This window comes from Fukomys damarensis, unplaced genomic scaffold, assembly GCF_012274545.1.
Source record: "Fukomys damarensis isolate Sample0158 unplaced genomic scaffold, DMR_v1.0_HiC HiC_scaffold_16, whole genome shotgun sequence".
NCBI lineage: Eukaryota > Metazoa > Chordata > Mammalia > Rodentia > Bathyergidae > Fukomys > Fukomys damarensis.
The window spans coordinates 131,054,531-131,079,962 of record NW_022900928.1 but is presented as its reverse complement, the minus strand read 5'-3'; the positions used below and the strand labels follow the sequence as shown (position 1 = coordinate 131,079,962).

The window sequence follows — 25,432 nt, the reverse complement described above, 5'->3', positions numbered from 1 at the left end:
TCCTATCCCGATGAGCCCCCGAGGGTTTGGGAGTCTCACATCCTCACTCCTCCATCAGCCCACCCCTCTGTGTCCACATCCGGCCACTGCTGCCTGCAGAACCCAGATTTCTTAACGGGAACTTTCGACAGAAAGCTCAATCTGCTGTTGATTCTCTAGACTAAGAAATCTGAAGGAAAGCAAGTAACAAGGATGTTTGTATGGGAACAGTGATTGTGACAACTCATCCTCCTTGGCTACCAGACAAAATTTTATTACTAAGTTTAATCTCTAGATCACTTTTGGACTCATAGAAACATTGAGCAGAAAATACACAGAGTTCCCCTGCATCCCATCTCCCCACCCTGCACCTCACTGCTGTCAGCCCCTCTATTGTTGACATCTTGCCTTAACGTCGCACATTTGTCACAGCCAATAGGCTGTGCCAGTACTGACTAAAGTGCATGGTCTGAAATAGGGCTCATGCAGCGTGTGTGCGGGGTTAACACGTGCATGGTGTGGCGTGTCCACCATGACAGGGCCGTACAGAGTTGTACTGTCCTAAAAGCCCCCACAGCTCTGCGGATGGTTTTACCACATGAAATCGAGATACAAGGGGAAGATAGATCTTTTTGGACACAGAGATGCTTGCAAATGCTGTTCTTTTTTCTTTTAAAAATGTGACTTTTTTGAATCCAGGTTATTTACCAGTTGGAAATAAGTGCAGTTCTCTGTTGCCAGCTTCTTATCCACTAACTGGTTCCGTGTAAATAATGGTACCAATTTGAACAAATTACCCATGCTGAATTTATTACAGACAGTGACCTAAAATTTTGCACTTATTAATACTTTAAAAAATAAAACAGTGATATATTTATTTGTAAATCTCGCTTCTCTTTTTAATAACGTGGAACTCACAGCCATTGTGAATTGATCTAAAACGTGCTAAATGCAATGACTTCATCATCTCCTAAAATCCATAGCTAGCACCAATCTCTTCATGCCATGAGTTTCTCCTCTAAAAACTTGACAGTTAATGTTATTTTTAAAAATCAGACAATGAAAGAGTCTTACAAGGAAAGGAAGCATTTATTACAGACTAGGGCTGGTCAGAAGAAAATTTACAGAATTCATAAAGGATTTTTCTTCCTTGGACCTTGTCTTCCTGCTGAGAGCACTTTGCTGTTAACAGAGAGATAGAAGGGAGGTTAGACATCATTGCAGGCATCTACATTCCTGCATAGGCACCTGGGACCCAGGATTGTTGAGGGCAGATACAAGATGGCACCAGAGCCCAAAGCAACCAGCTCTGTGAATAAAGAAGCCGGAGAGACACCAGTAGGAAGAAGAGGTAATCAAGTCAGGGGACACAGCCACAGCCTCAGGAAGGAAGCTCAAATCTCACAAAAGACCAGAACAGGCTCTGGCTCAGTGTTGGGAAGCTGCTCTTGTGGTATGAGGTGGGAGGAATGGCACCAGTCACGAGAACACATCGTGGGGCAGTGGGTGACTGCGCCTGTGCCTTGGTGCTTGGGAGCTTAGGCTCCATCCTTCAGATGAGCAGAGCCCTTGAGCTGGCAAGGACTCGCGGTAAGAAACTCTGGTGCCAGAGCCTTGCAGGGGAAGAAGATAGAACTGGTAGGAAGATACAGAGCCATCTTTAGGCTAGAGATGAAGAGGCTGGGATGGAGCTGACAGAGCAGAGAGAGGGCAGAGCATTTCGGAGGAAGGATTAGCAGGACGCAGTGAAGAAGGGGGAAAGATGAGATGAATCTGTCTCCGGCTGTGTAATCAAGATTAGCTGGATGCAGGAGGAAGGGCAAGTCCCCCAGGGAGGAATATTCCGATGGAGGGCCAGCAAGCTGCTGTCTGCTCAAGCCTGGAGTGGAGGATGGGAGAATCCCCAGACAAGGGAGCATCCCAGCCCTGAGGACACCTGAGGGAGGGCACCGAGCAGAGGGAGAGCCAGCCGAGTTCAGACCCTGGGACTGTCACCGGTCGGGAACAGGAGGGAGAAGACAAACTCGTGAAGAGCAGGAAGAAGTCTTGGTGCTGAGCCACAAAGCCTCAGTGGCAGAGGATTTCAGGAGAGGAGTGGCCCTGGCCTCCAGTGTGGCCACGGGGTTGAGCAGGACTGGGGTGGACGCGGACACCGGAAGGCAGCCATGGCTCTGTTTACCAAGCAAACCTCTGCCAGGGCATGAAGAGAGAGTGGATGAGGTCGAGGGGCTGCAATGCGGAGTTCTCTTTAAAATCTGGGCTGAGACAGGAATAAAGGAAGCTAGCGACAAGCTGGGTGTTGGATAAGTCAGTCCTACTTATTCCAGGAAATTCACCTACTCTCTGATACTTATTTTTATGCCCAAAGCAGCGTTCCTGTGCTTTCTCCCTCCTTGTGGGGCATACAGAGTGGTAAAAAATGAGTCATTCTATCTACACATCCGCAGCTGAGGCCAAATAAGACCACACTTTGCCTTCTTGTTTCAGGTTATGTCCCTTAAACATATGTCCTTTTCAAGGTCTATCTAGTATAACTTTTAATTTTTTTTTTCCACGCATTTTTGTGCTTTTTCTTGATAGTTTCATCTTTTTAAAACTGTGCTCGAGTACAGCGCCCTCTAGCGCTCCCGAAGGCGGTGATGCGCATCAGGGAGAAACCACGTTAGAGGAGTTCCTTACTGGCCTGAGTACTAGCGTTGCGGGGCCAGGGATTTAGCTCAGTGGTTCCACTGCCTGCCTCGCAAGCGCAAGGACCTGAGTCTGATCCCCGGTACTGGCCACGACTTTGCTGTTAGTGAATCAACAAAATACAGTGAATAAAGCACCTGAACAGTACACACGGGAAAGAAAGTCATACACTGATCCACGGAGGGAAATGTTGGTCCTAGAGGCTCAAAGGCACCCAAACTTGCATTTCCTAAGGACAGTGGTTGCAGCATTTGTGAGAACCATGAGAATCGGCTGCTCTTGGTGAAGTAATTGATAGAGCTTGAGCTTCATAGTGAAGTATAAGTAAACAGAGCTGCTCATGGCCAGTTTTTTGCCTCCCGAGCCTTGGGTGGGTCTTTTCCTTCTTCTTGAGTATCTGGCTCCCTTCAGCAAATGGGATATCAGGGAAGAGCATGACAAGAAGCTCTCACTAGTAAGTCTGATATCTGAATTATTGAAGTCGTTCCGAAAGCTCACCCATGCCAACTTGACTCATGGTGGGTAGGTATGTTCCCAAAGTCCCTCCTTCCATTATTTTTGCTAATTTTACCATACTGGGGATTGAACCAGGGCCTCCCGCATCCTATGCAAACACTCCGCCACTGAGTCCCATCCCCAGACCGCACGTCGGTGAGTATGTATCTAGCTCTGTGTAAACATGGCAGATGTATCTTAAACAAATAATGCTTGAAGGTTTGGCCTCTTGTGCTGTCTTTTAAACATGGAAGCATGAGTGTGACAAGGAAGAAAACAAAGCTTTGGAAGCAGGTGATGGGAGCAAATCTGAATCTTAATACTCCCTCTGGGAGCAGGGGCCCCTAGGCACCTCTGCTTTTTCATTGGTAAGATGGAGGGATAATAATAAGACTTCGACTGGACATGGCTAATCTAAGGCAGTGCACATGAGGGACACAAACAAAGCAGGAACCCTAGAGGATCCCAGCACCAAGTAGGCATTTGGTGAATACTTATGGAGCAAATGGAGGAAGTCATGGGGTAGAATTTTCCGACCATGCACCTGCTGATCTAAGCTGCCTCCTTTGCTGCTCTTGGACACAGGTTAAGAATTCCATGCACACCTAGGCGTGGTGGTGCATGGCTGTGATCCCAGAACTCTGGGAGACTGAGGCAAGAGGATTGCAAGTTCAAACCCAGCCTGGACAACTTAATGATCTAGTGAGAACTTGCCAGAAAAAAATTTTAAAAATAGAAAGTACTTGGTGGGGGGTGTCTCAGTGCAAAGGCCCTGGGTTCAATCCCCAGTATCATAAGAAAACAAAAATTAAAAAACAAAAAGAATTCCATGCAAATCCATAGTGCAGGACTGAGGAACATGCATTGTTCATTCTGCCCTGGTTCAGGTGCTGAGTATCTTCTACCTGCTACACAACTGGTCTTCCCAGCTGTGAAGATCAAGAAAGAGCAGGGCTCTCAGATACATTCCTCTCAACATGAGAGTTGGACCCTGATTTTCTGCATTTCCTATTTTAGAGTTCAAATAAGAAAAGACTTTAGACTTCTTTTGTTAAATACTGCATTTCACTATCCACTGATATATTAAATCATTTTCTAGCAGCTGGAAAGAACTCTAGAACAGTGTTTATTAAATTATAAAAACACTTATTCAGCTCCTACTTTTTCCAGGGACAGGGCCAACCTCTGGAGAGTCCGCGAAAAATGAGCCAAAGTCTCAGCCATCAAAGACCTCACCATAAAAAAAAAAAAACGTCACTAACAGTTTGAAAATGATAATCTTGTTTTGGGTTGGACATTCCTTCCCTCCTCCCTCCCATCCTAATCAATTCTAATTCACTGCTCTTAGATTATACAGCTGACAAAGACATTGCTGCTGCATGCACACATGTCATTAATACTTTTACTTATTCTTAAACTAAACTCATTGAGATAACAAGGAAATGCATCCTCAATACACAAAACACAGTAAGGAGCCTTCGGAGGCACTGAGCCCTGTGAGAGGAAGACTGGGTTGACTGGTGTAGGACAGGCAGTGCCCAGGCCAGTGCTGCTACAGTTCATCGTCTCTCTGTGCTGTCTTTCAAGACATGTTGTAGGTGATCGATCTTTGGAGACATCCGATAATGCGTTTATACTGTGATACGAGTGCATATATGCATCTAATGAGATCATCTGATTAGTACACAAAACACAGTCAACCCACTGAGAAGTCCAATCTTCCAGCCCGAATGCTATACAAGGCAAAAAGACATGATTTATATTTATAAAAAGGAAATATGATGAGTCGGTTTCTTCATAATGAGTAGTTTCTTGAACTCAGTATGAAGCTAGATTTTATTTTTAGAGTGTACCATAGATTTAAAACACACTATTTCCCTCTTTCATCCAAAACGGCCTCATTGTGAATTTTCCTTCTATTTCAGTAAAATGTCAGTTGATTTCTTTCAAATTCTAGTGATTAAAAATTGATTATTCTATGCGTTTTTTGTAAAAGACCTTCAAGAACCCAAAGTGAAGGATTCCATCATCCACTCAAAAATATTTGCCGAGCACTGGTGTATTGAGTGTCCCCAGCTAAGGGCAGGACACTGGAGGACAATGGTGGAGGAAGCACCTGGAGCCTTCTCAGAGAGGAAACAAGTACCAACATGCCCTGGGATGAGGGTCTACGGAGGCCCAAGAGGGACATTGGCAATGCTTTGGTGGTGTTGGTTTGTGGGGTCAGAGTATGCCTCCCAAGGGAAGCAACAGCCCAACTACCAGCAGAATGGTGAGACAGAAGTAGCCAAGGTGATCTAGTGGAGGCTCTAGCAGGAGGAGCAGCAAGTATTTCAATACTGCTGGAGCCTGGCGGTGAGGTGAATCTTGGGTTGTGGGCCCAGTGAGGGCCACCATGAGCCACATGGAGCATATGGACTTTATCCTGAAGGCACGCTGTGCTATGTAAACAGTGAAGTGTGCAGACTTTCAAGCTCCACAAACAACTCACATGTGTGCATGCAAAAGTATGCACAGAGCAATATCCATAATTGCATCTTAAATTCCTTTTAAATGTGACCCTTATGATGTCCCTGTAGTACTTAGGAATCCTCAAAAAGCTGTTGTATGTGCTCCAGTCTCTGGGAGCAGCTGGAAATCTATACACTGGTAAGACTGCAGTCCTAGGGTGAACTTCACAGCTGGGGCTCAGGCTCCAGCTCTCTGGATCAGTGGGGATAAATGTGGAAAGGGTGCTGTTCTTCTACTCGGCTCAGTGCCTGGCTTTTCACACCTCCCATTTACTCCATATGCAAAGCTAGCACCAGGGTTCAAAGTTGTCAAGGATCAGAATCTCCTCTGCGTCCAAGAGAAAGCTGAGAACAGCGTGCAAGGTGTACTGTGTGGGAGCAGGACCGAGGCGAGGACACAGTTGAGGCGAAAGAAAAATGTGTGGGTAAAAATCAACCACACTGGGCCATGGGAGATTCCAAGAAAAGACCAAGGACAAGGAAGAGTCAAGGATGCCCCTCAAGTTTTTAGCCTGAACAAATCAAATGAATGATGATGCCACCGATCAAGAAGGGAGTTTGGCAAGAAAGTGGTTGCATTTTAGGAGCTCACAGGGGACCCAAAGCAAAGAACAGATGGCAGGGAAACTGAGGCAGCAGCTGCAGACCACAGTGTGCAAGAGCTAGGCTGGGAGCGATGGCAGGTGCTGGGCTGAGGAGGTCAGAGGCTAAGGAAGAGGCTGCTCTTGGTAGCTTTGTTAGAGCACAGGCAACTGATGACAGCAGCGGTGAAGGCACAGGTTGAGGGCTCAGGACACTGGCGAGAGGGTCCCAGTGCAGCGCGGTGGGAGGAGGCGGAGGGGGCTGGAAGGCGGGCAGGGTGAGCAGCACTTTACAGGGCTTTACGGTGGGAGCACACTGTGTCAGCCACTCCTTTACCTCCACTGTCACTCAAAGCCACCACGCATCCTCACTCTGTGCCTGTAGTTGGGGAGCCTTCTGTTTGCAGGTGGGAAACCCCTTCTCTGGAGCTCTGAAAATGGAAAGGGGGAGCAGAGTCTCTGTCGGTCACAATGATCCAGGGCCACAGGGACCAGAAGACGACAAATCACTGAGAGGGATTCTGCCAGAGTAACCGAAGCCTGCACTGCCAAGGGACACTGGCAGTGCTGTCCCTCATCTTCCCGTGGCACCGCCCACTCTCCTCACTGTGTCACGGCAGCACCCAGAGCTGATTTCCCCCACTCCGCATCACCTCCCAGGATTTGTCGCAGCCGCTGCTGCAAGCCCTCGAGGGCAGGGACTGTCACATTTCTTTCTCAGTCCTCTGTGGGACCTGCCCAGAGCAAGTCACACACATTTGCTGAACTGAATTAAATTGTCACGTTTAACACCATTTCTTGGACAACTGCACATCTACATCCACAGTGCTCCCAAGGCTCAAAATGTGGTTAGAATTTGGCTTGGAGGCACCTCCTGAGGCCTATAAAAGGGCTGGTCTCATTGATTTATAGCCGCACAGTACTGTTCGTCTCTAGTGGGATTTGTTTGATGCCACCGCCTCCAGGGTGGCCTGCTGGGATCACCCTCTTGGGCTCTCCCCTCTCAGCGGAGACTCACATGGTACAGCTCCTCCATCATTCGGGCAGGAGAAGCTGTGCCTTCCCTGTCCCCACTGTCACTGGGGAATCCAGCTGTCATGTTTGGAAAACATTCATCAAACCCCACAGAAATACCATCTGGAAGCCCAGGAGGGACTGGACTGAGCCTTTTCAACAGCCTTGTGAGTGAGCCTGAAAATGGATCCCTTGACCCAGTCGAGCTCCGGCTGAGACCGCAGCCTCAGCCCACATCACATCTGTAACCTTGTTACAGATTCAGAGTCGGAACCATGCAGTAAGTTGCTCCTGGGCTCTTGATCCCCAGAAACTGAGATAATAAATAAATGTTTCTTATTTTAAGCTGTTAAATCTTGGGCTACGTTAATATGCAGCAATAGATAGCTAATCCACCCACGTTGGCCATTCATCCAATTTATCAAATTTATTTCCACACTGCTTTTGGCTGTTTACACAATCAAACCCAAGGGGAAATATGTGTGCCCATTACAAGGTTCAAGAGTGGGTCCATAGCACACATGTTCAAATACCACATTGTTTCTCTGGTGTGGGAAACTGAAAGTGGAGATAAGGACTGAAATGTGTAATGGAGGTTGGGAAATGGGAAGAAAGTGTTCAAATGGGAAGGGGAACGAGGGAGGAGAGAGGGAGAACGGAAGGGGCAAGAAAAAAGGTGAAAATGGAAGGAAAAAATGGAAACAAAGCTTTGGTACGTAGGGAGGGGGCTTGAGGGAGGAATGGGATAAAATAAAATTTAATAAAAAGTTTTTTTTAAAAGAATGGGTCATAGACTCTGAAGACAACTCTGAGAGAAGTGTTCTAAAGAACAATTTCAGTGGCAGTCACACTGATAGTAACTGTTTATTTTCCCAACGTGACAATTTGAAAGAGGTATAATCCTGAGGCCTTTCTTAAACTGAGGATTCAGGTTTAACCGTAAGGTTCCTAATGAAAGGGGGCATGCGTGACATCAATCAGAGCTCCCTGCAATGCTCCTGCCCCAGCGCCCATTGGAATGGAGGGCGAGGAACGCAGGGAGGATTTCACACGGCCCCTGGAGGACACCGCGGGAAACGCAGGGCTGCAGAATCCTGGATCTGTCCCAGGTCCCATCTCTGCCCCTGACTGCCTGCATCAAAATCCCATGTTGGCTGGCGGGGTAGCCCTGAGTAAGAATGTACTGACCAACAGAGTGCAGGCTGGCAGGGTTGGGGGAGGCTGCAGGAGGAGACTGGTGAGAAATGAGTCAGCCGAGGAGACTGAAGGAGCAAACGGATCTTCAGGGGAGTGAGGAGTCCGGGTGAGCCGCCTTCACCTACTAAGAAGTCTGGTTACACCTGGCCATGAAACACCATCAGTGAGCTCTATTCAGAAAACGCTCTAGGAGGGTCTGGAAGAGGGGCCAGCGCTGCTGATGTCCTGAGCTGGATTTATATGGTTTGGTTTGGTTCTATTCTATTTCTGTTTTGTTTTGTTTTATTTTTTGTTTTGTAACAGGGTCTCACTTACATGCCCAGGCTCCAGTCCCTACATGCTATTCTCCCGCCTCAGCCTCCCAGGGGACTTGCTATTTTGTTTGGTGGCTGGTAACTTCTAAGTGAGTTAGCACCTGGAAGTTATCTTTTCAATGAGCTGCCAGGCAATTTTATACGTTATTAATCGTTCTCATTTTCACTTAGTGAAACAGCTTCAGCCCAGTCTGGGTGGATCGGAAAAGTGTCTTTATATTGAGGAAGTAACCACTTACCTAGTGACGGATCATAAAACTGCTCACTCCTGGATTCCTCAGAAGTGAGACCTGTAATACAGTAAACGTCATAAGACAAAACCCCTCCCCTCACTTCCAGAATGTTGTGGGACTGTGTAACTAAAGCCATAAATATGTTACTCTCCTCTTCCTCCTCCTCCTCCTTTTCTTCCTCCTCCTCTGTCTTTTTTACTATCTCTGGAATTTTTCATTAAGGTTTTCATGAAATATGAAGCTCAAACATAATTATCTAGGTCCACCACAAAACAATCAAGCGTTTATCAGACAAGCATGAAAATGTTTTCATTAAAAAAAATATAAATAACAACCATGTTCACAACTTTACAGTCTTCTTCTCAGTGTGTTGTCCTTTTAAGGCACTGGCTGCAGCCCCTTCATTTATGGCACCTGTACTCCGTGGTCAGGATACACTGCCTGCCAGCAAGAAAGGCCGCTGTGCTTGCAGTCTTGAAGATAACACATGACCCAACAAACACCCTTTGGCAGCAGAGAAGCAGGAGACGACAGGAGCCCTGCTGCCATCAGTACCAATGGGAAAATCGCCAGTGATAGATACAAGCGTGGCTCCAAAGTCATTGAACACTGACCCAATCCCACTTTAAATGGCAAAAGCCATAGAAGAAGGACAGAAGTAGACCCTTTCCTCTTCCAGCCATGATCTCAGATGCACAGAAGAAGTCAGCTCTGGTCACAGGGTTGGGAAGGTCCCAGAGTTCAGCCAGGAGGATGAGGGGATCCTGATCCCCACCCCACACACTGCTGCATACCTGGGCCTTAAAACCCGGAAGTGCACCAGGCAGGAACAAGCGCTCAATTCAGGGACCCACTGTGGGGGAAACCAACCCCATCCCTGACTATGTACAGATGTTGGGCCCTCAAATGGAATCGTGTATGGAAAAGCTCTGCAAAAATAGAGAAATATCTAAAGAATTACATCAGTATTATTTAGTTAAGGAACAAAAGTAAAACAAGATGTTTATTTTCAAAATACTGTAATTGTTCAAATGTAGCTTTCATTTTCCAAACATTTGTACCTTTAATTCGCCAACAAAGGGCTATGATAGGAAGTTGCTTCAAGAGAGATAAACATTACAGAGAACAGATCTCAACTTACCAAGTAGATAACTGTTTCTGAATTTATAGGGTCTTTCCATGTCCCCAAAAATCATCTAGGGAAATTTAAGCAAGGATATGTATCAGTACACGAAAGAGAGAAAAAGAGAAATATACTGTAAATATTATCTAGAGGATTTATATCTGTAATGCATTTTAATGAAATAAGGACGTATGAGGTATGATCAAAGCCTACAGCGAATGCTTAAAGTTTTAAATTATTACAAGAAAAGATACGTTGCCATCAGTCCCCGTCAGAACCCTCCCCTCACCTTTAATACACTCGTCCCATTATTCTCGCCACTGTCTGAAGCAGCTCTGGAAGGCCCTCTTTGTGTGTCTACTTTCACTGTCGCGGCTGCCTCGTGCCAAATCTGCTCAGAGCATTTACTTTTCATGGTCACTATGGCTTTGGGGAAGAGCCAGAAGTCACACAAGGCCAGATCTGAATGAAGAGACACCGTGATGGTTTTCATCTGGCAGAAACTGCTGTAGACATTTTGAATCAATTCAGGACATTGAGGAGCCACGAAAAGACACTCACAAAAAAGGATTTCCAGAATTGCTCCAGAAAGCGACCCAAATAACGGGATAAACGTATCTGACGTGACAAGAACTATTCTGCAGACGATTAATGGCAATGTATCATTCACTGTAATCTATATTTTAAGTGTTAAACACTTATATTTTGTTAAGTTGTGCTTGTTATGTTATCACATATATATATGTTCAAGAAAGCACATGGGGAAGAAAGACAAACTTATGTAAAGTCTAGATTGACTCCAAAGTTTTCAGTGACACAGAACACACTTCCAAATGTTGTGGAACAGAAACAAAAAGTGAAAAGACACAAAAAGTGAGAGAAAACATTTGCAAATAACTCAATAAGAAGAAAGTAACTCAATTGAATGCAAGGAAAGAAAATGAATAGACATTGCTCCAAAGAAGATACAGATTTTCCTTGTTTAATGACCTCCCCACTTAACAACGGCCCAGACTTATGACCCATCTGCTTTTGGATAGTTCTGTACATCTTGTTTGTAGAGCTTCATTGTCTTATCTTGGTAGCATATACCTTGTTTATACAGTAATTTTTGCTGATTGTACAGTTCAATACAGCCCTGTAGTTTTATGTTCCTTTATACATTATAGTACTGAGTGTAAGAGTTTTGCAAATACAAGCAAAGTCATCAAGTTGGAGTTTCCTTTGACCATCTCTTTGTTCTAAATGCCATAAAGTACATACCGTGTACCATTCCTTAACTAGTAACCAATTCAATTAGGAGCCTAATGTAGGAACAGGACTCAGTTAAACAAGGAATGTCTGTATACATATGCCCATTCATTAGTCATTAGGAAGACTAAATTAATACAAAAAATTAATACAAATTAAATCACTTCACACCCACTAGAATGGTTAAAAAAAAGATGGCCATAATAAATGTTGGCGAGAGGGACTTTAGCTCAGCGATTTGGTGGCCTGCCTTGCAAGCACAAGGCCCTGAGTTCAATCCCTGGTACCAAAAAAAAAAAAAAAAAATTGTTGGCGAGAATGTGTTGAACCTGACAACTTCATACTTTGCTGCTCTAGGAGAACTTTTGGCAGTCCTTCAGAAATCAAGAGGATCATACCCAGCAATTCTACTTATTATCAAATTAAAAACTTATCCACACAAAAATGCGACATGACTATTCCTGACATCAGTATTCACAAAAGCCACAAGTGGAAAAACCCAAATGCTGATCAGCTACTGAATGTATAGATCAAATGTGGCATATCCATTAAATGGAAAATTATTCAACAACAAAAGGAATGAAGATTTTCAATTTCTTTTTGCATACTCCCTGGAAATATCTTCATACATTCAATGGTGTATATAGATATGACCTCTCAAACATTATACTAATTGAAATAAGGTAGTCACAGAAAGACATATATTGGATGTTTCTATTTATATGCAATGGCCAGAATTCCACTTACACGAAATGGAAAAATCCTTAGAAACAGAAAATAGGTCAGTGGTCGCTAAGGGTTTGGGGAGCCGGGAGTGGAGAATGATTCATTTCAGGAATCTCTTTTCAGAATGATGAAAATGTTCTGAATGTAGATAGTGGTCATAGTTCTCTTTGTGAAGATACTAAAAATCTCTAAATTGCACACAATGAAGTAGGTAAATTGTGTGGTATAGAATTATGTCTCCATAAAGGTATTATTTTAAAATGAAACAAAACATTAGGGGCTGGGGATGTAGCTCGGGGTAGAACACGTACCTTATATGTGCAGGACCGCCCCCCATACCTAACATCGCATTGAACACGGTAAATGTACTAAAATAAAAATTAGTAAATAATCAATAGAGTTGTACGTATGAAAGAGGAGCACAGGACCTAAGCGAGGCCAATGAGAGCTAGAAATGTTCCAACTGGAGCTGGGAAAATGCTTCCTTCTCCTCCTACTATCACGAGGAGTGACTCTGGAGTAGCTAGGGCTTTATTTCCTGATTGAGGAAAGGGACGAAGGGGACAGAGCTGGGGGAGGAGGGAGGAGAAGGAGAAAAAAGGAAGGAAGGGAGGAAGGAGAGGGAATAGGAAGGAGAGGAGGCCACAGACAAGATGAAGCAGAAGTTTATGGGGCCCACAATGTAGAAGTTTCCTGAATTCAGTTGCCTGTGAAGCTAACTCTTCCCTTTGCTGACTGGGAATGTGACCCAGGAAATTATCTCCTCTTGGCCTAGATTACTGGTATTTGGGGGGCTCGGACTACTTCTCAACGTCTATATTGCAAAATGGAAAGCAGTCAAATGTCTCCTTCCTCGAGTTAGAATTGCTTTTGTTTTTCTTCCTCAGTCTCTCTCTTGGACAGTTCTGGCCCTCTTGGCTGAAATCCCAGTCCAACCGTTCCCCAGCCCTCCGAACTGGAAGGGCTCCTGGGAAGCCAGGTTCCTTGACTGGAAGGTGGAGAAAAGGGCGGAGCCGCCACCTACCAACTTCTAGAGAACTCTTGGCGGTGCGGCGCCTTCCCGCGCGGATACTCACATGTTACCTAGAAACTTTTCATCTGCTTGTTTCTCCTTCAAAATTAAAAGTAAAAAAGACCAGAAACTTCCTATAATTCAAATATTTATGATGTTAAGGAGAGATGAATGTTTGTAAATTTTGAAATTTATTTTCTCAATTTCTTTATAGTTAACAGTACTTAAAAATATCATGAAATAGTAAATTCAAAGGTATAATCTTCAGGATAGTTTCCCTATCGTGTTCTTCCCATATGTGTTCCACAGATCTAAGTCTTTATTGGTTGTAATTTGGATTTTTGGCTTTACTTTTTATGGCTTCCATCTTTCTTGATATTCCTCATTCTGGAAATTCTTCTATATTTTACATATGTTTTTAAAATCACCTTTATTTTTTAATATCCTGGGACTTTTAAAATGTTTTACTTTTTCTTTTTTCTACTTCCAACAAGAATTTATTTGTTCTATCACTAAATTGATCCTACTCTGTTTTCTTTCAGGTTTGTAATATTTCCCGGTATTTCACTGAAAATAATTACAGCTGTGTTCTATTCCTCTGTTTCATGTAAGAATTTTTCTATAATATATACAAATGTAAAACATTGCATTGTTTCCCATAAATACATACAAGCATTATTGTCTGTTAATTTTTATTTAAAAAAGTAATCTATTATCGGCTTTTTTCTTTTAAAATGCAGAATTCTTCAATGTGTGGAATTCCTTTCCTTTTAACTCATTCGTCATTCTTTATGATCGCCCAAACTTCAAGGACAAGCAGTGTGGGAGTTCATTTTAAAATCTAGTTTGTGCTTAGGGCTGAAATAATTTAGCATCAGAGCAGAAAACTTGGAATGAGAAGAAAAGAAAGTTCACTCAGAAAGTTGCAACAGATTTTTGAACTGCGCAATCAAAGTTGATTTTCCCAATCAAAGACAGGAGAGGGGTTAAACTAGGTGACATTCATGAAGGTCAATTCAATTGTGTTGATGGTCGTGGAATGAACTAGAATCCGCTTCTCCCTGTGGCTACACAATCAGCCTTCTCTCCCACCATTTCTTTCCACCTTCTAGGGCTTGATCTTTATTCCCACTCCTTCCAATAAATCATTTCTCCAAGTCTGCAACCCTGCCTAAAAAGCCTTCAAAAAATCCTCCACTTCCCTATGAGGAAGCCAGGAACACTTACCCTGACCCTAAGCACACCTGACCTGCATGGTGCTCTCCTCCAGCCCACCTGTTCCCTTCTCCCCCAGGTTTTGCTCATTCTAATCCTAACAGATTTCAACCCAACCTCTGTCCATTTCCATCCCATTTCAATCCAACTTTTTCCATTTCTCTTGCATTTCAGGGTATCCCCATGTGGTCCCTCTCCCTCCACACCACATTGGTCCCTTCTTCTGACTTCCACCTACCCTGTGCTGCGTGGTTTCAAATGCCTGCTCCTCATGGAAGCTCTCTCTGCCCACCATTCAAATATTCACTCCTCTTGCTCCATTGCCCCCCATGCTTGTGTAGTTTATGGGGTAATTCCTGCCTAACAGATATCTCCCTACACTAGTCTATTAAATGCCAAAAGTATTATCACTATGCTTATCTAGTTCTTTACTCTGCTACCTCATAAGTTACACACACAAAAAAACACATTAACACAATTCTCATGAAAGATAAGTGTAGTCCTTGTCATTTCTGGGTTAGCCGTGAGCGAGTGTATCATTGTGAGTGTGTAACAGGAAAGGAGACACTTGGTACTTATCCGAGCACCAAGAAGGGAGAATCCTTAAACTACACTCCAGGGTGGCAAGCCCAGAAATCACCTGGGGATTCTTGGCCCCCAAAGGTTGCCAGTGTGAATGAGACCAACTAATAAGGTTATGCCAGCTAAATTCTTTTTCCTCTCTGCACCAGGAAGACTGCCCCTCCAGTTGTGTTATAGCTTGCCTGTCAATGTCCCCACAAAGGCTCATGTGCTCATCAGCGGGGCTTTTCAGATGTGGCTCAATTAGGGGTGCATTATAATTGGATTAGTCCACTGACTGAATTAGTGTGGTCCTGGGTGTGGCTGGATAAATTCACTGAAACCTCATTCTGGGTGTGAATGGCATCAACTAATAGTGGTAGCTTGGAAGGACTATAAAGTGAATGGCAGGCTCAATGCTTGCGTTTCCTGCCTACCCTGCCAAGGACTGTCTCTCCTTGGTGATCTCCCTCTGCCATACTGTTCTGCCTTGGAGTCAGCCAATTATGGATTGAAACCTTTACAAACTGTGAGCTAAAATAAATCTTTCCTCCTTTAATTTGTGCGTTTCAGGTATTTTGTCCCATCAAGAAGAAAGCAAACAGGACGAATGGGGTTCCTCAGTCATGAGTTTCATGGCTCCCTAATCCTACCATGGACTTTCTTAGCAAACAGTTAAGGGATGGTAATGAGAATAATATGGGGACATTATGTGTAATTGTTGGGGTTGAAACTTTATACTCTTTTACTACAATTTTTACTACAAAATTAAGTTTTGAAAAATTGAATAAAAATAAAAGATGCAGAGAAAGTGCTAGATTCAGCTGCATAACAGTAGGAAAAAATTGAAGTATTTATCAGGAATATTACCCAATGATGAATGAACTAATAATGTAATAATAATATTTTATCACTATTTAGAGTCAAGAGTCTTCATCTTCATATTACATTCTTGGCCATTTCTTCCCTGGCCTTCTTGTATTCATGCAATAAATATTTACTGAATATCTATCTGGTGTTAAGTATTGTCCTAGGCTAGTAAAAAACAAACATTTCCTGCTCTCAGGAGGCATACTGGCTATTAAGGAAAGCAGTCAGTAAATATGTATTGTGATTATTTCAAGTAAGAAATTCATATTATTAATTTTATGGTAGTATTGCAAATCAGTTTTGATGAAATTAGAGTGTAAAAAAGAATTCTGCCTTTCACCAAGCATTTGTGAGCCAGATATTACAACAGGTGTTTCCATGAATTTTCCGTGAATTTTTTGATTTTCTCAACAATCTCTAAGGCAACTTTTATTACTAGCATTTGTAACTAGCACAGAAGCTGCAGGTAACGACGTTTAAATGAAGGTTGATGATACTGACATACACTGCAGATCTAGTAAATAGTTTTGAATTCAACAATAACAACAACAACATCAACAGCAGCACCCTTCATTGTTCCACCAAAGTATAGACTTAGATCTAATACGTGAATGATTTGCTAATTGTTGCTTTTGGGGGTGGGGGCAGGGCCTCACTATGTAGTTGAGACTGACCTGGAACTCACTATGTAGCCCAGGCTGGTCTTGAACTCACAGTGATCCTCCTGCCTCAGCCTCCCAAATGCTGGGATTACAGGCATATGCCACCATACCCAGCCTGTTGCTTTAAAATTATGTCCCAAATCTCAGAAAAGAGGTGAGAGAGAACATACGTATTTATGCACCATGGAGTACTATGCTGCCATAAAGAAAGATAAATTTGAGGCATTTGTAGGGAAATGGATGGACCTTGAGACTGTATTGTTAAGTAAAATAAACCAGACACAGAAGCTTCAATATTGGATAATTTCGCCTATGTGAGAAAGCCAAAGTATAAAGAGCAAAATAAAAGATAGATAATAGAAAATAAGGCAATAGCTCTCTTAAGAAAGGGAAGCAGACCAAAAGATGGAGGGAGCGGAAGGGAAAGGGATGAAAAAAGAATTAAGATGTGCTGTGTACTCATACCAACTCCCTACAAAGAATGCAATGATCATTATTTACTGCAAACATGTATTAATAATAATTATTATTATAATAATAAAAGAACAGGGTGGAAGAAGCAAGACATACAAACAGTGAGATTGTCGGGGTGGAGGGAGGAATCCACTGTACGAGCAGAGTAACGCCTGCCCAAGCCTGGGTGATGATCCAGCTCCCCTGCCGAGCCCCAGCTGTGCCCCACAGAGCCACGCAGCACCTCAGGGACCGGCAGAGCCCCGCCGTACCTCCTCGCTGCTGCTGGACTCGGAAGTGTGGGACCAGCGGCAGTGAGCCCACACCTGCTGCGCCTGCTCGCCCAGCATCCTCACGGTGCTTCTACAGGCAGCGGTTTGCTGGAAGAGACAAGGCCGGGAATTACTTCTCCAGAATCCGCAGCAGGGGCCTGCACCTGTGCCACATGGTGTGCAGTCGTTGGGGCTGGAAAACACGATGCAGAGAGGGAGAATTTACGGGGAACTTCCATGTGCCAGCATGAAAACTTTCTAAGACCGAAAGCAGAAATAGATGAAATATGTAAACATCTCTGAGACGTCTGCTACATTACAAGTCTCCGGGAAACAACACGCTCCCCTTCATGAGCACTGAGTTGGGCCGCTTTCTGCAGTACATTTTCATTTGAACAACAACAAACGGTAAAGAGTTCGCAGAACTCTGCCCTCAGATTTTTCCCAGGAACGGATGCTTGCCACCTTTTGGTTTGGGTTTTTGGTAAAAACAAGACTCATAACGAAAATTTCATGAAATAAATAACAATGCTGTCGGAAGTGACAGGGCGCTGCTGAAGTCACGCATATGAATGGGAACCCCAGGGTAAGCAGAGTGGCGATGGACGACGTTTTGCTGTTCAGAGATGGTTCCTGCCCGCAGGGGCTGACCTCGTGTCGAGGCCCATTCTGGTCTCGCAGGATTCAGTGTGACCTTGCCATGTGCCTGACCCATGGAGCCTAAACTGGGAGGGAACACATACCACGCAGCAGTCACTACAAAACAACACGGCCTGTCCCAGGAAAAGTTTGCATTGGACATTCACTTATAGCACGAATCGAAAAGTATTTCCTTCCGTGTTGGCGTCTCTGTGCTCACTTTACCTGATACAAATGCGTCCCCGTTCTACGATAGCTATCATTTTTGTTTCTTTTTCTATCAGTATATGTTTGTAACCCCTACTAATTACAATCACCTTGGGGAATGGGTGCAAATCCGCATCTTAATCACTCTCACTTCCCATCCCCTCCCTCCCATCTTCCCCACCCCAGACCCCTTCATCCTCATTTTAACAGGAAACTGAGGCACGAAGGGCTAAAGAATTCCCCAGGATCCCTCAGGACCGCAGATCCTGCAGCTCAAGGGCTCGTGTTTCTACCACCATCCTGTGCTGGGACCCTGCGAGGACTTGGGCTGCGGCTGGATCACAGCCAGGCAGCAGCCACCCTCTGTCTGCCTTTCCAGCTGTGGTCTGGAAGGAGCAACGCCCTTTCCACGTTTGCTTCAGGGCTGAGGTCCTTTTCCGCCACACTCACCACGTAGTAGCCCCTCTGGAAGGCACACGTAGATGGGTCTTCTCCGGAGTCTTTCAAGCATGTAGTTTCCCCAACACTGAACTCTAAGCTCATGATCACGCTGTCCTCATCCAGAACATTCACCTTCACAAAACAAAGTGTCAGCTCAGGTGAGACGCATTTCTGAAGTTCACGGAGCTGGGCGTGGTTCCCTCTGCCCAACCACGAACATTTACAGAAGCTGAATGTCACATTAGCCATCGCCTTGCTTCCATGCCCTCAATCTGAAGTCCAGAGAGAAAAAGGGACTTAGAATAGTCACACAGTTTAAAACACTGATAAAGAGAAAACCAAAACTTGGGCTAGCGTTTCTTCTGAAGATTTTCATTGACAACTGATCCTCAGAATTCAAGAATTTCTCCCCGCAAAACCTGCCTACTTGCTAAACTTTATTGGATGTCCAAAATTAATGCTAGCTGGTATGCTCTTGCTGCCGTTTGTGCACCAGTGTAGAGTAGGAAAATACCTGAGTCACCCAGTATGTGTCTCCCAACTGAGGTCAGACAAGGCGGAGCTCTGTTTTCCTATTTCAGCTCTCAAGTGTGAATAACTATGCCTTTTATGGCTTATTTCCTGGCAGAGGCTTTGTATTTTTTATGCTTTTTGTGGGTAAATTTGCTGCCCAAAATTCTGAAGGACAAACAACTGTGATGTTGGGAAAATATTGGTATATGTGACAGACAAGCTTCGTTTAGGTAGGAATTATCATGTCCTTGGCAGTGGGTTCAATGTTAATGAATTTACACTATGTATTAAATGAGGTATCTTCAAACAGGGACTAACAAAAAAGAAAATAAGGTTATATATTAACAAGTCAACAAAAATATAACCCAGAACTTGCAAGAGTTTAACCCTGTATTTCCCCTAGGGACAACGATTCAGTATTTGCAAATTCAATGTTTATGGTAATTTTATAAAACATAATTTCTACCAATAACAAGAATCAACTGTATGGGTTTTTGAGTAATTAGGCAGCAGGCACATCACATAGCGTCATCCAACCTTGGCTTGGGTTTGCACAATTCTCAAAATTGAATAAATTCCCATGGTTTTCTGTTTCTCTTCACCAAGGGTGGATACTGAGGGAACCGACCAAACTTCCTGACAAACCTGAGAGGTTCTGATAACGAGGCAGCAGTGTGATTCACAGAGATTTTGCTGCACATACAGGGCCAGAGGCCACTCTGGAAAGATGCCATGTGGCTCAGAGACCACAGAGTAGACTCTTTAAACAACCTGAACAAGAGGGCTGTAGATGGTTACAGCGCTCGGAGGAATAACAGCATATGGTCAGGGCAGTGGGGACGAAGTAGCCACTTTAGACAAAGTGTCAGGAAAGCCCTCCAGGAGAAGGAAAAGGGAACCTGAGCCTTGAGGATGGGAAGGAGCTGTCACAGGAGGAAAAGCAGAGCCAGCTTTTCTCTAGAGCAGGCTGAGCCTGACTCGTGGGGCTGGAGCAGCATGAACCAGGGTGGATCCATTCACCATGATGTTGGAGAGATGGAGTGCCTGGCCGCTGATGCTCCCGCAGCCCATGGATAGGTGTTTAGATAGAAAAGACATCTGTCTTTTTCGCAAAAACTTGTGTGGTCACACTTAGTATATTCTTCTGAATAGGTCTTTGTATTCTTTCTAGGACCAGGCTGAGCATTTTGTGAGTTTTTCTGTTCTATTTCCCTTTTAATTATAAACTCCATCCTCAAATCCATTCTCTCTTCTCTCATCTTCCTGTAGGTGCCCAAAAGAAGGAATGCAGCACCTGGTGTGCTTTGCTGTTTAGTTGGTCCCTGGAATTCCCTTAGGAAATGGCCAAAGTCTTTGTGACTGTATAACCTGGGTGATTTTCACTCTGATTTCTAGTTGCTTGTCTCTTACACTTATGTGAGACCTCATAAGAACAGCCTTCACTGTTCATATTTCCACCAACTTTCTACTTACAATCACTTACATAAGCCCTAAGAAGATGCAGGCTCTCTCAACCATTCCTGTCTTCTTTCCATTGATGGAAACCTAGACTTTTTCTAAGGTGCTTCTCCAAATTCTTCTATTCTCTATCCGTTACCCAGTTTTAAAGTTGCTTCTACATTTTAAGGTATTTGTTATAACAACAGCCTCACATCTCAGTGCTAACTTTCTGTCTTAGCATATTCTATTCCAGAATATCTAGAAATGGAACAAGGTTTATTTCTTGTGGTTCTGGAGGCTGAGAACTGAATTAGATAAGGACTTTCTTGCTGTATAATAGCATGGAAGAAGACATCCTATGGCAAAGAACACAAGAGGGGGGATAGGCACCAAACTCACCCATTTACCAGGAATCCACTCTTGCAGAAATCTATTTATGATGATAGAGTCTTTATAATCTGATTACCTCTTAAAGTTCTCACTTCTCAACCCTTATGCTGAGGGTTAAATTTCTAGCACATGAACTTCAGAGAACACACTCAGATACATCAATATGTGTACACACACACACACACACACACACACACACTGCACTGGTTCTACTTTTCTGGAGAACCCCCACTAGTATAGTGATCATATAGGTTTTTCAAACGAATTGCTTATTAATAGAGAGCAAAGACAGAAATAGCTGACTATGCATAATTGTGAAAAACAAAACCATAGAAGTAGGATAAAAGGCAGAATTGGACAACAAATGGGCATGGATATATGAAGGATACCAATTTCCCATTTTTGCCTCAAGGTATATCCTGATTCCATCATTCCCTACATCTTCCAGCTCCCAATGTGGGAATCAGCTACTATCACTGCTGCCATTGTCTGGGTGAGTCCCTGAGCATAACCCGAAATAAACTTTTCTCTATAGATTACTCAGCCTCAAGTTTTCTGTTATAGCATCAGACAATGGACTGCTAAATTTTGAATGTACTCTCCAAAAGTTCACATATATTCAAAACTTGGTCCCCAGCACAGGAGTATTGGAAGGTGAGAACTCTTTGCTTGGATAATGAGAAGTATACCATGTCGAGTAGATCAATCCCTTGATGAATGGGCAATCATTGGAGCGGCTTTATCAAAAAAAAGTGAACTCTCTCTGGCATATTTGCTCTCTTTTGCTATGTGGTGTCTTCTACCACTTTAGGGAACAACAAGAAGTCCTTCACTAGAAGTTCAGTAGGTGCTGGCACCATGCGCTTGGACTTCTCATGCTGTGGGATCATGAGCTAAACAAACTATTTTCCTTATAAATCACTAGGTCTTGGGTATTTTGCTATAGCAACAAAAATGGATTAACACACCACCTAAGACAACTGCCTACCTGAATTCCACACCAGCATCTTACTAGTCTTGACTTCTTCCCTTCAACCTAACTCCACCCAGAAAATAGATCGCTTGCAATAAACTGAATACCTCACCACCACCACTCAATCTATGTGTTGAAACCCCAGTCCCAGAACGATGGCATTTGGAAGTGGACTCCTTGGGGTAATTACATCTTGAGGATGGAGCACTCATGATGGGACTAGTGGCCTTAAAAGAAGAGGGCCAGAGATTTCTCTCTCTCTCTCTCTCTCTCTCTCTCTCTCTCTCTCTCTCTGCCATGTGAGGATAATGAAGAGATGTGGCTTTCTACAACCTACACGGTTGTTCTCACCAGAACCTGGCATTCTCACAGTCTGATCTGAAGCTCCATCCACTAGAGCTATGAGAAATAAACCCCACTTGTTCATAAATCACCCACTCTGCAGGACATTGTTATAGCAGCCTATTCTACTGAGACAGACATGCCTGTTTAAAATCTCTCCAAGGACAACCTATTGCCCTAACTCCTCAAGATCACGACCTATGTACATTCTAACTCGTGCCCATCTCTCTGACCTCACTCCATTCCTATCCTTCTTCCTCTGGTTAAGAGGGCTCTAGACATCCTTTGTCTTAATTACTTTTGTCCTCTGGGGTTCTCCCAGTGGCTTCACTCTGCATTTCCCATTCTTCCTCTCAAAATATCTTCGCATGGCTGAAATGTCTTCTCATTCCAGGAAGTCTTAGCTCAAATATGACATCCTTGGTGGAGGTTTCCTCGTCTGATTGCTGCCCCAGCCTAAGCAATCCATCTGCCAACCTGTTTTACCTTCTACATTTCATCTGCCACTATCTAAAATAAACTTTTTAGTCATTTATTTTTGCCCTCTCTGTGATAGTTAGGATGGACTGTCAACTTGATTGCCTTGTGAGCTACCAGGGGATTACCAAATCATAGTTCTGAGAGTGTCTGTGTGGGTTATGACATTGCCTGTCAGCAGATCTTCACACCTATCAGGATAGAGAGTCTAGGTGCATTTAGGGACATCCACAGGGTGTTTGTAGAAGATATGGCTAACATAAAGCAAAATGTGAAACACTGCTGAGATGAAACCTTTTACCAGGAAAGATTAAAGGAGGGTGGTCCTCTTAGAATGGAGGGACTACCTGGCGGTTAGAGCATGGTGAATGTTGCTTGACAGATGATTTGGAATAATCAGAAAAGGCTGCAGAGAAGCAAAAACTGGCAGACTTCCAAGTGGGGAAGCAACACACTCAAAGCAGAGAAGCATCACATATGTATGTATCTATAAGTTTTTCTCACTTTACCAGTGACTGTGTGCAGCTTTAGATGCACAGTTATGGCCTCAGGTCTGTCTGGCTATACTAAAATGGTCCACATGCAAGAGTATGCCCCAGGTAGCTATGCCACATACTGTCTTATCTCCCTGGGCCAGATTGCCACGGTGCCCCTCATTAGCTCTCGCGGGACTGTTTCTCATGCTCTTATTCATTTAATCAACCACTAATTTTGTCCTGTAGAAAGCAATGGCTAAGTTACAAAGTTAAGCTGTGTGCAAACTTGGCAAAAAGATATGGATTCCACAATACTACAAGATATCATTAAATGCCAGTGAAAATCATTTGATTGCCAGTGCAAGCAGTATAGAAAGCAAAGCACTGTGCACCCTGACCTTGGACTCTCCCAGAAGCAGCTCAGTCTCTGGCTTGGCAGCTAACCAAACTGGCCCTGCAGTGATATCCCCACCACAACATCCAAGTCTAAGCAGCACCCAAGACTGATCATGTCCCAGGCAGGGTGACCAACTAAGGCATAGCCCATGGACCTATGACCAACTAGAAAAGGTAACCGACACAACCGTCAACTTGCTCAGCATTGAGCAAACAGAAACAGAGCCCCATTTCTGCAGAAGAAGATCAAGATAAACATGCTATATCTAGAGAGCAGGGCTGGGAAACCATGAATCATGATGTAAGGAGTAGCTGGGGGGATAAGCCAAGTGTGAGCTGAAGAGGGACCAGGGCAGGGAGGGAACAACGGCAGAGATAACAGCTGCTGCCTGGATTCTTGGGCAGTCTCCTTTCTCTTTCCGGTTCCCAGGCAGCCTGGTTCTCCCTTCTCATTCCCAGGCCAGGTCAGGCACCGGTACTGAACCTCCCACACCTCACACCCTCACCCGAATGCTTGAGGGTATTTCTGTTCCTGCCCCCCCAGCCCCATTAAGGTGATAACTAGGCAGTGAGATCCCTTGGGGAACAAGAAGGAGCTAGAGAAGCTTTACTGCCTCGTTTTCTCATTTCCTCTAGATTCTATATCTGTAAATGTGATTCTACACTTCCCCCTTGCTTTTCACAGACTGAATCATTGGAAGCCCCTGAAATTCTTCTTTCCTTAGCGCTGCAGGCAATCAGGAAATAGAATATTACCGAACTGACAACGAAGGTGGCGTTCTTTGGCTCAGCGGCCAGAATCTATTTCCTCTAAGTAGTCAGAGCAGAGCTGCCGGATTGGAAGGGAGGCTCATTTCCAACAAATGAGCAGTTCTTAATAAAACACCACCAGAGAAGCCGTGAGGGTTTCAGGTCCAGAGGCAGAATGCAGAGAAAGAGAAGACAAGGTCAGAGGGAAGGACACTGCAGAAGAGCCAGACATCCAAAGTATCTTTGACAGCCTCAGGACAAGAGTTACAATAAATCCTTTCTCTGCCCAAAAGCATGCGTCAGTGGGAAAGAGAGGACTTACTGTTATCTTTTAAACTGGAAAAAATTAATTTAAAAAAAGGACTCTATCCAATGAATGAACTGAAGAGAAGACAGAAAGTACAAAGAAGAGTAAAGGAGGTCTCGTCACTCACTTACTCTTTTTAATGAGTTCCTGAATGCCCGGAACAGATAGGGGCTCAGCGACTGAGAGTTCACTTTTGCCACGGAGGCACTGAGGGCTTCACGTAGGGAAGAAGGGTCGTAGTCAAACACGGGGAAGCCTGGACACAAGCACAGGGCCACAGGGAGATGAGACACCTGCCAGGACCACGGAGATCCCAAAAGCAGGTGGCCCCGTCCTCAGGTTCCTTACCTGAGCAGTAGTTCATTCCAAGGGCAAATATAACCAATGTCATCATCACTCTCTTCTCCATTGTCAGAAGAATAATTTTCATTCAGAGCCCAGGAAATTGTCTCTCCGTGGCTTTAAGGTGACAATTTTCCTCCAAGAGCTGCTGATTTAATCAAATATGGTCTGGTTGCTCTCTCCGATCGGGACAGTCTGGAACTTACAAAGAATTGATCCTGGGGTCAATATTTACTGCTGACTTTTTCTGTGGAAAAGTTCCAGTTTCAGGGAACTTTTGAAGTTTAGATTTCACCGGGGGACTTTAGCCCGTGGCAAATGGCATCAAGAGGGTCAGGGATCCATGTGTGTTGTTTATTTTCTCTTTTTAATTTCATTCTTTTGCGGGGGGGGGGTGGCGTATTCCACAAAGCGGTCATTTTCAGCTTTTGCCTATTCTGACCCTCTCATGGTACTCCCAGTGTACTATTTCTGAAAATAAAATGGGTATTGTGAGATTTGTTTTAGAGGTGATGATTTCAGAGGGGAGGATTTTATGGGGGTTTTAAACACTCCAAGCAGAGCACAGGTGAAGTAAGAAGTT

The 25,432-nt window shown here is 44.1% G+C and overlaps 1 protein-coding gene across 3 annotated transcripts; it reads right to left on the bottom strand.

Annotated features, from left to right (window-relative positions):
* Positions 1–1,060: 1,060 nt before the first annotated feature.
* Spp2 (secreted phosphoprotein 2) lies at positions 1,061–25,065 on the bottom strand. Of its 3 annotated transcripts, none has more exons than XM_010626105.2 (8): positions 24,856–25,065; positions 24,639–24,763; positions 18,453–18,575; positions 17,157–17,264; positions 10,153–10,207; positions 9,018–9,068; positions 6,591–6,684; positions 1,061–1,161 (listed from the first exon to the last, which is right to left on the bottom strand). In XM_010626105.2, exons 1-7 carry the CDS (start codon positions 24,935–24,937, stop codon positions 6,599–6,601), a joined length of 630 nt encoding a protein of 209 aa, XP_010624407.1. In that variant the 5' UTR covers positions 24,938–25,065; the 3' UTR covers positions 1,061–1,161; positions 6,591–6,598. The 3 variants fall into 3 exon arrangements, with proteins under 3 accessions (XP_010624407.1, XP_010624408.1, XP_010624409.1); XM_010626106.2 differs by lacking the exon at positions 1,061–1,161 and adding an exon at positions 4,432–4,895; XM_010626107.2 differs by lacking the exons at positions 1,061–1,161; positions 6,591–6,684 and adding an exon at positions 8,409–8,607.
* Between the last annotated feature and the right edge of the window lie 367 nt (positions 25,066–25,432).